The 13,031-nt window shown below is 41.4% G+C and overlaps 1 protein-coding gene across 1 annotated transcript in view; it reads left to right on the top strand.

The window, feature by feature from the left end:
* The window catches only part of LOC122673217, a 499,807-nt gene that overhangs the window by 18,460 nt on the left and 468,316 nt on the right, over positions 1-13,031 (top strand). Inside the window, exons 10-14 of the mRNA XM_043870743.1 lie at positions 2,447-2,616; positions 4,409-4,570; positions 7,920-8,029; positions 8,548-8,734; positions 9,932-10,070. Of these exons, the coding sequence (XP_043726678.1) occupies positions 2,447-2,616; positions 4,409-4,570; positions 7,920-8,029; positions 8,548-8,734; positions 9,932-10,070 (768 nt within the window). The remainder of the gene's footprint in view (positions 1-2,446; positions 2,617-4,408; positions 4,571-7,919; positions 8,030-8,547; positions 8,735-9,931; positions 10,071-13,031) is intronic.

Consider the following 13,031-nt stretch of genomic DNA (forward strand, 5'->3'; position numbering starts at 1 on the left):
TTCTGGGTGCCTGATGTCCTCTGCCAGCATTCAGAAGTTGTTTCGTGGAATTTGCTCAGCGTTCAAATGTTCTTCGGATGAATTTGTGAGGGACAAAGTGGTCTCCCCGTCCTATTCCTCTGCAATCGTAGGACCACCCCTGAGACTTGAACTCTCGAGTCTATCTCCACAGCAAGCTCACTTTCCATTCTGCTTCAGAGCCAGGCTGCGAATGGAACTGGACTAAATATTTATGTGTGTTTTTTTTGTTTAAATCTTTCCTCTTATTATCCCTGCTACCCTGCTACCATTCCAATATTGTCCCATTGATATTTCTTTCTCTGAATAGAATGTCTCACTAATTTAAGAAGTATTGGGGCCAGAAGAGAATTTCTACTTAAAGTATTTTTATTCTCATAATTGTTATTCTATACCCACAAAGTTTCAACATTTCACTTTTTAACATTCAAACCCTAATTTGAACATGAGGAAACACTAACCTAAATCTTGTCAGGATTGTTTAAGAAAGATGAGGTTATAAAGTTAACCTGTTTAACAGTCCCTGGCAACCCACTCCAGGATAGACTACAGTCCACAGCGTTGCAAGAGTTGGATACGACTGAACAACTGAGCCCCATACTTTTCGTGGCTACAGTATGTACGTTTATTGGTCACAGAGCCAACAAGAACTCTAACACCAACCAATGAGGATTACGAAAGGGCCATCTAGGCCTGAAAATAAAAGTATAGGGCTTAATGTCTATTTTGCTTTCCATCTATGCTCATAGGGTAGCTGGACGTATAGCTTTGTAGCAACTGATGGAGCGTTCTTCCTGAGCATTCTTATTAAAGCTGAACAATGAATGAATACATTTGGAATCCATGAATACCTTTGGGTGGTTTTAGAAATAATATAATCAGGTTAAGAGCAGGGACACCAGGGTGCATAAAGCAACTCAACCCATATAAACATGTATCCTTTTAACATTTGTACATATTAATTAGGAGAATCTCTTCCTGAATTTAGGAATGCATTTGCTTTCTTCATCATCTCCTTTTAAAATGATCGCGGTATGATGTCAAGGCAGGAAGAGCCTAAGGCAAAGTGATGACATTCCTTCAGGAATGCACACCTTCTGGAGGCTGCAAAATCAAATGGAGAATGGAGGTGGGGTCTGCTTGTGGGGGAGCTGACTGATGTCTAGGCTGCCTTAGGCCCTTTGAAGGAGGGAAATTACCTTTATTAAGGCTGCTATGTGACATGTCTTGCACGGAGTAGTACATTATGTTATGTAGTCCAGCGAGGTGTAAGTAGCATCATTTATGTTAAGTTGGAGCAAACTGAAGCTCAAAGAGCTTCAGGTAACTTATCCCATTAGGAGGCAGAATGGGAGCCTTCTGGTTCTCTCACCCGGCACCACAAGTGGCTCACCCACTTGAATGGACATGGTGATGCACTCACTATGTCTCAGAAAAGCCAAGTGGATGGGCATTTTAAAACATGTGGTTACATTCTTCTGTTTATTTTTCTACAACTTGGCTCCTCTATTGACTTCTGTAGCTGGCTATTTAAGCAGGTTATTTAAGGAAATATTAAGCAGGTTTATTGAGCAAATATCAGGAAAACATTTATAGCTGGGCACGAGAAACTTTGAACTCAATTTTTCATTGCTGATCACTCTTTCTTGGAAAAGCCCTTCATTGCATTCCTTTGACAGGGGCTGTTGGTAGTTAAAATTCATCTTTGGGTTAGCTCAGGAAGGTGTTACAGAAAAATGGCCACCTGTAATCTTACCACATAGTCTGCGTTTAATGACTACTTCCCAAGGACCGTGAGGGCAGGAAGTCATCCTTGGAGCTGACTGAGGGGTGTGGCCTCCCAGAGAAGAGGTCCAGAGGCTGACTGAAACCCCGGGGTCAGGCAGGATGTCTCATGAAAGGCGATTCTCTTGATGAGAGAAAATTGGGCATGACTGGGTACTCAGAAAGCCAAACAGGAAATTGAACAGAGGGAGGAAACTTACTACAAAAGTAAATGATAACCAAATGCTGCTTGATTTGAACGTTAAATATGTTTGGCTTTTAAAATGAGATCTGATACCAGAATCCACTGATAATACTGAACATTAGGAAACCTGTATAGCTACAGGTTAAGTGCCTCATGACACAGGGCAAAGGGAATAGACAGCACTGTCTGGGGAACACTGTCACAGGGAGAATCAACCCTGAGTCTGATCCCGCCTCTAGGTTTAACTACTGGTTTGCAGAATATGGGGAAGAAGAACATGTTAACACTACAAGGAGGCAATTAGTCTGTTTCAGAATGTGGGGAATTCTATATAACAAATGGTTCAGTTTCTCTCTTTGAGCCACTGCAATGAACATGCTGCTGACTCTAAGGGGTGGAAATCAGGCTAAATAAGCTAAACTACTACTAGTGAAAATCTCTCTCCTATATTCGATTCAGACAAGAAGACAGTTAGCAAGAGTTCTGTCAAAACCTGGGCCTTTTGGTGTAGCTCCAGGACTCGCGAGGACAACCAACACCCACCTCTACCACCCACAAAGCCAAAACAGCTCTTTGGAGCTCCTCTTGAGGATGTATGTGATAACGACAGCCTGCCCGCCCCAATTCTGGTAGGTCTTATTTTGGTTTTCTGTAACCCTCCTGAGGAGGGGAGTTCTGAGAGATCAAGTGTTCTCTTCCAAATCTACCCCCAAATGAAGAAGTCTGGCTTTGTCTGATAAGTTTCATAATATTACTTCAAAGAATAAGGTCTGATTTAGGTACTGCAGAGTTACAAGGCAAATACCAGATGAAAAGGTACTCTCATCCATTCCACTGATTTCAACAAAGACCCACCTATACTGGCTCAGGCCAGTTAAAATGGACTCTGTAAGGTAAGGGAGTCAGAGAAGGCGAGGTTGGGAGAAAGCATGAGACCAGCACTTGACAGGAACAGATCACCTTTAACAAGGCGAGAAGGGGCAGCAGTCAGAGGAGTGAGCTGCTGCACCACCCCAAGAAAAGAGTGAGCATCTACAGGCCTGTATGTGGAAAGCCTCTGTCCTAAGGGGGCCTGTTCGCCAAGGTTGTTCAGAGCAGTTCTCTCTCACACAGCTGGGGCAAGGAATTTCGGAGACCGGCCAGAGGCTGGGACCAGCTGGGAGCTGGGCGTAATCAACCTAATGTCCATGTTTTTCTTCGGGTGACAGTGTTCTTTATTTTGCATAGAATGGTGGGGAGGACCTGGAGGGGAGTTTTAACTCCAGGCTATTTTGAGCTGTGTAACTTTCCTTCAGACTCTGTGTGTAAGAATCTCTGAGGGTCCACTTCATCCTCAAATGGTCTCCTGGTCTCCTCCCTTGAAGTCGACACTCGTCTCAAGTCTCCTTCAGCTGAGTCTACTCCGCCTTATGACTCAAAATGTCTCACACGGATTTGATTTGTAACTCAAGTGTTTAAGCATAAAGTACTCATCCTCTGGCAAAAAATGAATCATTTGAGCCTGACAGAATGTGTCAAAAGAAAGTCACAGAGTTTGGACTGTGCTTTATCAAATTAGTGTATTGAACTGTAAGCATTAACACTTGTTCACTGTCCACTATCTCTCCAAGCACTACACTAGATGCAGGGAATTTTATGGTAGATATGAAGAAATTTGTCATCCAAGTTATGTGCTAGCACTACCCCAGACCTGTGTCTTTCACAGAAAATTTAGGGGGCAGCTATGATTATCATCACCCCCACTTCATAAATGAAAAACAAAAGAGCCTCACCCAAGTATGTGCTATGCCTAAAGTCTCACAGTGGATAAGTAGCAGAACAGATTCCACATTCCTTGAAAAACCTGGCTCCAATATCTGTTATCTCTCTACTCTGCAGACAGCAGAGGATATTAAAATACAGAAAAAGGAACTAGAAAGGCTGATGAGAAAGAAATGTGGTCGGAGAAGGAGGAGAGGCATATTGAGCCTGATTTTGAGGGGAGGGAATACAGGAAATAGGAATGAATGGGGTGGACAGTCCCTGAAAGGGGAATACACAAATGGAGCATGAATATGGCAAAAAGATTTCCACACTTAGGGAAGACCATCTATAACAGGGAATAATGAGAAAGGAGCGGTGAAGGAGGAGAGGGTGAATCTACAAAGGCCTCAAAACAGAGACGTTTAACACGGTAAATTCACTAAAACGGAAAGTCTGATTACACAAGTGTTTAAAATGTTTCAGGGTATGAATGCCAAATCGATTGCTGGGTAGAAAATATATTTAGAGACACTGAAGAAAAAATTTCAAATTGACTTCGGTCCAGTTCTAGCACTGTACCCTCATACACCACAGCTCTGTCGAAAGAGGAGCAAGCTTGTGCTCTGGGCTTGTAGATATGAAACGTCCCATACTTTTCTTTTCTTTCCTTCCCTATAGGATATGCTTTCCTTCATCAATCAAAACGGGCCGTTTACAGAAGGCATCTTCGGAAAATCAGGCAAAATACAATCATGCAAAGCCCTAAAGAAGAAACTAAACTCTGGGGACAAAGTGAACTTGGATGATGAATCCATTTTTGTGGTAGCATCCACCTTAAAGGTAAGGAAAGTTTGAGCCTTATCCACACACAGAGGAAACCTGAAGCTGTATGACTGGTCCTTCATTATGACCGCCCAAGAAACATAAGATGCGTAAGAGATTAAGGATTTGAAAAAGTGAAAAACACTTCACAAAGCCAAAATTGAAGGAAGGTACCCCAAATACAATAAGCCCCATATATTAGATATTTTCCTTTTTCATTGCACATCTTGACTCAACACTCCATGCAAAAGAATAATAATAAATCTCGAAATACACACTTACACATAGAGTGTTTACCAAAACAAGCTTCCTGCTTTTGATGACTACCTCATCATCTTTTAACGAAGGCAGCATTTCCAAAATAAAATTTACATTAAGCTTTTGGAAATACTTAACAGAAGTAACTTCCCAAGGGGCTCAGACAGTAAAGAATCCGCCTGCAATGTGGGAGACCTGGGTTTGATTCCTGGGTTGGAAGGATCCCTGGAAAAGGGACTGGCATACCGACTCCAGTAGTCTTGCTTGGAGAATCCCATGGACGGAGGAGTCCGGCAGGCTATATAGTCCATGGGGTGGCACAGAGTCAGACACGGCTGAAGCAACTCAGCATGGATGCAAGACAGATGGTTACTTACTGTGGTAAACTCGTGTGTGTGTGTGTGTGTGTGTGTTAGTCGCCTAGTCGCGTCTGACTCTCTGTGATCCCATGGACTGTAGCCCACCAGGCCCCTTGGTCCATGGGATTCTCCAGGCAAGAATACTAGAGTGGGCTGCCATGCCCTTCTCCAGGAGATCTTCCTGATTCAGGGATCGAACCTGCATCCCTTGCATCTCCTGCATTGGCAGGCAGGTTCTTTATCACTAGCACCACCTGGGAAGCCCATTTGTCTTCCAGTGAATCAAAAAACGCTTAGTGAGGCCACCAAATCCTCTGATCATTTCACCATCCTTCCTTCCCCTGTCTCTCAATGCCTTTTACTTTAAAATTAGTGTAGGGATGACTCCACCATTTGTTCCTCCTTTGATCTCTCTTACCATCTTCAACACCCTTTGTTAATATTTGTATGTTTAACCCACCACCCAAGGTTACAGTTACATGGTAACCAGTTTTTATTACATGCCTCATCTTATAAATCTTATTTTTAAAGTGAGTGCAACAGTCAAAATCAGTTTGGAATTTTGAAAATTCAATAGATTCATACCAAAAATAGACTGAGTTTGAAATGATACAGCTAAATCACAAGTGTATAGTTAAATTTATACCAGGGTAATAATAGAACAGTAAAAAAATTTAATCAATTCATCTTGATACTTGTTAGCAGCTATGAACAAAGATATATTGATGTAGTAATAACTACAGACAGGTTATTAAAATTACCTTAGAAACTAAACATATGGTCTTTCCTTGTCCCCTATTAATGTTCGATTGTATGATAACAGCAACAGTGCAGATACCACTTAGAGCCGACCCCTACTGCACGTGCACCATAATAACACACACTAGGTGTGCAAACAGCAAGTAGAGCGCTACCCTCTGTAAGGTGCACCCTGGGGACTGATTTGAGTTCTGAGCAAGATTTACTAGGCTCTTGCCTATTTCCATGCTCTAAGCACAGACTAGTAAGAGGGTGGCTACTTATGGGTACAGGTCTGACACAATCCCAAAGTGTTCTTTTCCTAAAGTTGATTGATCTTGGTGGGGAATCAGACTTTGCAACCTCAGCCTTGATAATACCATATGTCAAAGCCACCACAGAGTTGGTCTAAATCAGAAATGAATACATAGACAGAACCACATTGAGTTTTCCACTAAACTGTCTATAAACAGAGATCCAATAGCAAATACCCACAGCATATTCTGCATGAGTCATGTCCTGGCTTAACCATACTCAGTCTCACCAATCGATTCTACAGCACAGGGTCCAGGAGAGAGAAGAGACACACTCTCCAAGTGCATGTAGTTTGGTACACAAGGCAAAGGCCTGCTGCACACTCCCAGACTCCCAGAAGCCAAAGCCAGCTGAGGTGGTCGAATGGCGTCACCAACTCGACGGACATGAATTTGAGCAAGACCCAGGTGTTGGTGATGGACAGGAAAGCCTGGTGTGCTGCAGTCCATGGGGTCCCAAAGAGTAGGACACGACTGAACGACTGAACGGAAGTGGAGTGCTTCCTCCTTCCAAATGTACTGTGGGCACTCCATAAAAAGCATAGTGAAAACCTAATGACCATGATTGGGTACTGTATACCAATTACAAGAAAAAGTATGAGAGGACTGCGACTTTGTACATTATCTTTGTACTCTGTCCTCAGTACTCAAAAGAGTGCCTGGCACAAACAGCAGCTCAATAAGTACTGAAACAAGTGAACACTGACTGCATTATAATCACGACAGTTGCCCAGAAACATTGCCTGAACAAGATACTATTAAGAGAAGTCAGGCTCTATATTAAGACCAGTGGAAGCAAGTTGTGCCTTTGAAATTGGCAAGGCAATACAATCATTTCCCCTCAGTCTTGCACAACAGTTTACAACTTCATCTATTTTAATAGGCCCCATTCTATGATACTAAGACTTGTTCATCAGTGATGAACTTTCCAGGCCTCCACTTAGGAAGCTTACATTTGCATTTTCTATCCCACAGGTGTGAAGTTGCAATGTATCTAAATTCTCAGTTTCCTCTTTGGGGAGGATATATTCCATTCAGAGAGTTGTAAGGGTAACATGTTGTTTACCCTTTGGGGCTTTTGATTTATTTCTAACACCTGCTGCTTAAAAGTCTGTAGGACTGAACTTTTATATGGTTTAAAAAAAAAAAAAGAAGGAAAAAGACTGAAGCTATTATCAGACTAGCTTTTTCCCAAAGAGCACATATACCTCAAGTCTTCTCTTAATATGTGTATAAGAGCATGTAGGGGTGTACTTTTGTTTGTTTTATTTCAGAACTTCTCTTTCTTGAATTCAGAGCAAGCACTGTGTCTTAAGTAAACAAACAAAATGGGTATGTGCATTTCTTTTCAAGAAACTAACAGGATTTAGGATGAGTTATCACCAGACCTTGCCAGTTTGTACTAATGTGCTAACATGAACACAAAGAGTAAGTTCCAGGTGATAGAAGGAGCTTTAGCTTCATTCTCACTACAGCCCCAACTCTACTTTTATGCGTCTAATTTTAGTTGGGGAAAATCCAACCAGTACTTCTGGATGTGCAAGGCTGTGGAGAATCACAGCCAAGCTCTGTGTGAATCAGTCTGCGTGGCTATGAAGGAACCACGGACTGAACTCAATTTGTCAACTAAATATTTTCTTTGCAACTTCTCCATTGAATTTACCATAAGACTAATATACATTTTTTGATCTATCTAAGGATTTTCTTCGAAATATTCCAGGAGGCATATTTTCAGCCACTCTCTATGATAAATGGCTTGATGTTATTGATCAAGGGAATGAGGAGGAGAAAATAACTGCGACCCAGAGGTAATGATGCAATTTTCTCAACTCTGAGAAAATACAACCAACATACTCTTAGGAAAATATCAGCTTATAGTTTACAGCTGTGTCCACTAAAATAATGACCAGTATCAAACGGTTTCACTTGATCATACCCCTGGAAGCCAGTTTGAAAAGAGATGCACGCCTTATTGGTGACATTGTAATTGGTGTTTTTCTGCTAATCTTATTAATACGGAATGCTTGACCATTTTACACCTTCTGAATACACGAAATCGTTGGAGATGAAATCCATTGGTCTAAAAAGAGATGATAAAGAACCAATCTGCCAGCGGTATGATCTTAAATACAAACACATAACTAACCAGAGCAGTTCTTAGTGGCTCAGGAATTAAATTTGGTGAAACCTTTTTGTGTGCATTCATGCCTGGAACTGTGAGAATGGACTGTGGACATGGTATAAAAAGAAGTACTTTGTTCTCTGTATTTCCACTTACTGAGCAAAATGACTCGCCTTATTGATAAGTGCCTTTTTCCATCATTAGGCTTCTAGACCAGCTGCCAAGAGCCAATGTAGTTTTTCTGCGATACCTTTTTGGAGTGTTACACAACATTGAGCAACATTCCTCATCCAATCAGATGACAGCTTATAATTTATCAGTGTGTATGACCCCAAGCATTCTTGGTCTGCTTAATTCTGGCAGCACAGCATTAGAAAACTTCACCAAGAAGGTAATGAGAGCTCTCATTTTTATGCCTTGCAGGGCAGAGTCCCCATTTTGAACCTGAAGTCTGTGGTATTAACTCTGGTGAACCAGTTGTTTAAAGTGCACATTTTAATTACACTGCCTTGGACTGGCAGAGGCCTGCTCTGGTTGGGCATGGGAAGGTGTGTTGCAACTGAGAACAGTCGAGTCACTTCTCCTTTGCCATCCAGGAGATTAAACAATAGAGAGATAAGACTAGGATGGTGTGATAGAGAAGAACCTGGCTTTGGAGTCTGAGAACCAAGATTCAACTCTCAGCCTAATCACTGAGGGGTGTACAAACCTCCAAACTATGATTTCACCATTACACAATGATGACAACACTCAATACATCTGGTCAGTCTCGGCACATCTTAGGCGGCCTGGGCAATATGAGCACCCAAGGTTCCACACATACTGGCCTCACTCTGCCAGTTCTGGCTCATTCAGGAAAATACTTGGCTTCTATTGTGTCTCTGCTAGAGGATGAGGAGGCTAGTAAAATATTTCAGAACATCCTGACAGAGCCACAACATGCCTAAGAAGATCACAGCTCTTTTCCAAGCTCCCCTGGACAGCAAGTGTGAGGCAAGGCAATGCAGTTAGACAGACAGACATGTTTTCTCTCCAGATGCTTTCTTCCGTCACAAACCCTGCCACCCCACACAGAAACCTCTGCTACCCACGTTTCAGATAGTTCTTCACTGAAGTGAATTTCAAAATTTGTGTTGCATTTGATGCTTTATCAAGTTTAATGAGATGCTATATATAAATTCTATCTCAAGAAAACTAGAAAAAAGTTCAATAAAAATAAATAAAACTTAATAAGAAAATATACATTTTTGTCCCAAACATCCTATGTAGGCTACTTAAAAATCATCCTAGTGTTAAGCATGTAGCAATCATTACAAAATTTTAGCTATCAGACTAGGCCACATATTATAACTTTAGTCCACCGACGAAAAGAATTTTAAAATTTGTGCCCAAAGTACTCTTGAAAGGATTAGTTATTTCTTAGAAAAAGCTGATGCATATATAATATATATATATATTTTTTAAATCAAGTGAATTTTTCTGACTTCTTTTGCATTTTTTGTGAGAGCCAAGATTCATGTCTGAAATGTGATTTACTATTAGGCCATATGTACAGTAATACCCCATTTTTTGCCCCTCTGTGTTACAGATTTCTTTCATACAATTTCTCATTGAAAACTGTCTCAAGATATTTGGAGAAGATATCACGTCTCTCTTTGGACCGAAGTCAGTGAGTTGTGATAACAGTGATATCACTGACGTCACTGATAACAGTGAGAAGGTTGCAGGTACGTGAATAATGTAACTGGCTTTGATGCAAAAGACAGCAAGGCTGCCAGGGTCAATGGGAGATCTTGGAGTCCAAAGCACATTCTAAGGGCAGTAATTTCCATCCGCTCCAAGACATGGGAAGTTTCCCGCTTGTGAGATCAAAGGAAGGATAAGACTGTTCTGATTTCAAGAAGCTGCTAATACAGCTTTAGAAGACATCATGGTTCGGTTCAGTTCAGTTGCTCAGTCGTGTCTGACTCTTGATGATCCCAAGGACTGTAGTGACCCCAACTCCTTGGGGTCAAGGGCTGCAGCGTGCCAGGCCTCCCTGTCCATCACCAACTCCCGGAGCTTACTTAAACTCATGTCCATCGAATCAGTGATGCCATCCAACCATCTCACCCTGTCTGGTCCCCTTCTGCTCCTGCCTTCAATCTTTCCCAGCATCAGGGATTTTTCCAATGAGCTAGTTCTTTGCATTAGGTGGCCAAAGTATTGGAGTTTCGGCTTCAGCATCAGTCCTTCCAATGAACACCCAGGACTGATCTCCTTTAAGATGGACTGATTTCTTTAGAATGGACTGATTCCTTTAGGATGGACTGAGTTCTTTAGGATGTACTGATTTCTTTAGAATGGACTGATTTCTTTAGGATGTACTGATTTCTTTAGAATGAGCTGATTCCTTTAGGATGGACTGATTTCTTTAGGATGAACTGATGGACTGATTAGAAAGAACTGATTTCCTTTAGGATGAACTGGTTGAATCTCCTTGCAGTCCAAGGGACTCTCAAGAGTCTTCTCCAACACCACAGTTCAAAATGGACATCCCGTTAATATATCACATTTTGAAATTTTTAAAATAAAACTTTAAATAAAACTCATATATAAAAGACGTGCTCTGCCTGAACCTGGAGTGAGCGGCCCAGGGCACTGCCTGGTTTATTCCCCTCTCCTTCCTTTTTCTGGTCAGTGGTCCCTGAGGCACTGCAGGTTTCTAGTGCCTTTGCAATAGGTTGAAAAAAACCAGCATCACTGACAAAAAAAGGACTAATGTTAAAAATATTTTCCAGACTAGAAACTCTTGTACCAGTATTTACCAGTTGCATTAACTTTGGCCAATTATTCTAGATCAGTTTCAGTTCCCTCATCTCTAAGTTGTTAATGAAAAATACCTAAATCTTAGGATTTCTCTAAAGATTAAGATAATTGATGTAAAATAAATCTGTAAAGAAGCAATTAATAGGTCTAGTAGAAGTTCTCATGAGATTAGAGTTAGTACTACTTGAGCCTAGATGATCGCAGCTTCCTGGTAGCAGTTCATTCTTATAAGGCAGCATTTAGCTTCAGAACCTGAGGGCATGAATCATGAGTCCCTTTATATTTTTAATACCTCTTGGTTTTATGACACTTATCTCATTGCTTTGAGGAAATCTTTACGACAATCCATTTAGATGAGTCTATGCTCAACATTCAGAAAACTGAGATCATGGCATCTGGTCCCATCACTTCATGGGAAATAGATGGGGAGACAGTGGAAACAGTGTCAGACTTTTATTTTGGGGGGCTCCAAAATCACTGCAGATGGTGATTGCAGCGATGAAATTAAAAGATGCTTACTCCTTGGAAGGAAAGTTATAACCAACCTAGATAGCATATTAAAAAGCAGAGACATTACTTTGCCAACAAAGGTCCATCTAGTCAAGGCCATGGTTTTTCCAGTGGTCATGTATGGATGTGAGAGTTGGACTGTGAGGAAAGCTGAGCACCGAAAAATTGATGCTTTTGAACTATGGTGTTGGAGAAGCCTCTTGAGAGTCCCTTGGACTGCAAGGAGATCCAACCAGTCCATCCTAAAGAAGATCAGTCCTGGGTGTTCACTGAAAGGACTGATGCTGAAGCTGAAACTCCAATACTTTGGCCACCTCATGCGAAGAGTTGACTCATTGGAAAAGACCCTGATGCTGGGAGGGATTGGGGGCAGGAGGAAAAGGGGATGACAGAGGATGAAATGGCTGGATGGCATCACCGACTAGATGGACATGAGTTTGAGTAAACTCTGGGAGTTGGTGATGGACAGGGAGGCCTGGCATGCTCCGATTCAGGGGGTTGCAAAGAGTCAGACATGACTGAGCAACTGAATACCTGAGAAACTGGGACTGAACTGAACTGATTACCTAAGAATACGTTCAAACTAAGACAACTGTTTGCTTTCATTTCATCAGTGACAACAGAACAACCTCTTGAATCCAAGCCAGTGAGAGTGACAGTGATTTACAGAAAGGCACAACTGCAGTATAATGCCATGACCTCATCAAGGATGGGTCCATCCACTGACCTGTCTACAGTTTTCTAAGTTCCTGAAGATTACAGTGCCCATAAGCACAGTTTACCCTTCCTTTTTCTTTATCTTATAATATCTCACTTGAGAACACTTTTTTACAAAACATTTGCATGATTTTGTTGAGATTGAATTAAACAATCACATCTCATCCAGAAATAAATGAATTTCCTGGCACAAGAATGAACATGAGGCACTTAAACCAAGAGAACCACTTTGGATCATTCAGTGAAAAATAAGACCTTTCAAGGTCCCAGCTTATACCATTTCAGGTTTTCTTGATCCCATATATCCATATTTGAGAAAATATTCCCCCCAAAATATCTCTTCGTTCATTCCTACCATATTATATTGCATTTTTGTACTGTACTGTACATTTTTATATCGATGCAATAAAAATAGGTTAAACCACCATTTCATTTGCTTATGATTCATTTTAACACTTCGGGAGACGCTCAACTGGCAGTTTGGGTCTCAACTAAGATCACTTACGAACCTGTAATCAGTTGGCAGCTCAGCTAGAGTAATCTATGTGTCTGCTGTTTGAAGCTGGCTCTGGGCTGATCCCCACGTCTTCAACAAGCAAACCGGCCTACTTCATATGGTAGAAGAAGAGTTGCCAACAGCAACAGGGGATTTT

Source organism: Cervus elaphus, chromosome 17 (assembly GCF_910594005.1).
Source record: "Cervus elaphus chromosome 17, mCerEla1.1, whole genome shotgun sequence".
Classification (NCBI taxonomy): domain Eukaryota; kingdom Metazoa; phylum Chordata; class Mammalia; order Artiodactyla; family Cervidae; genus Cervus; species Cervus elaphus.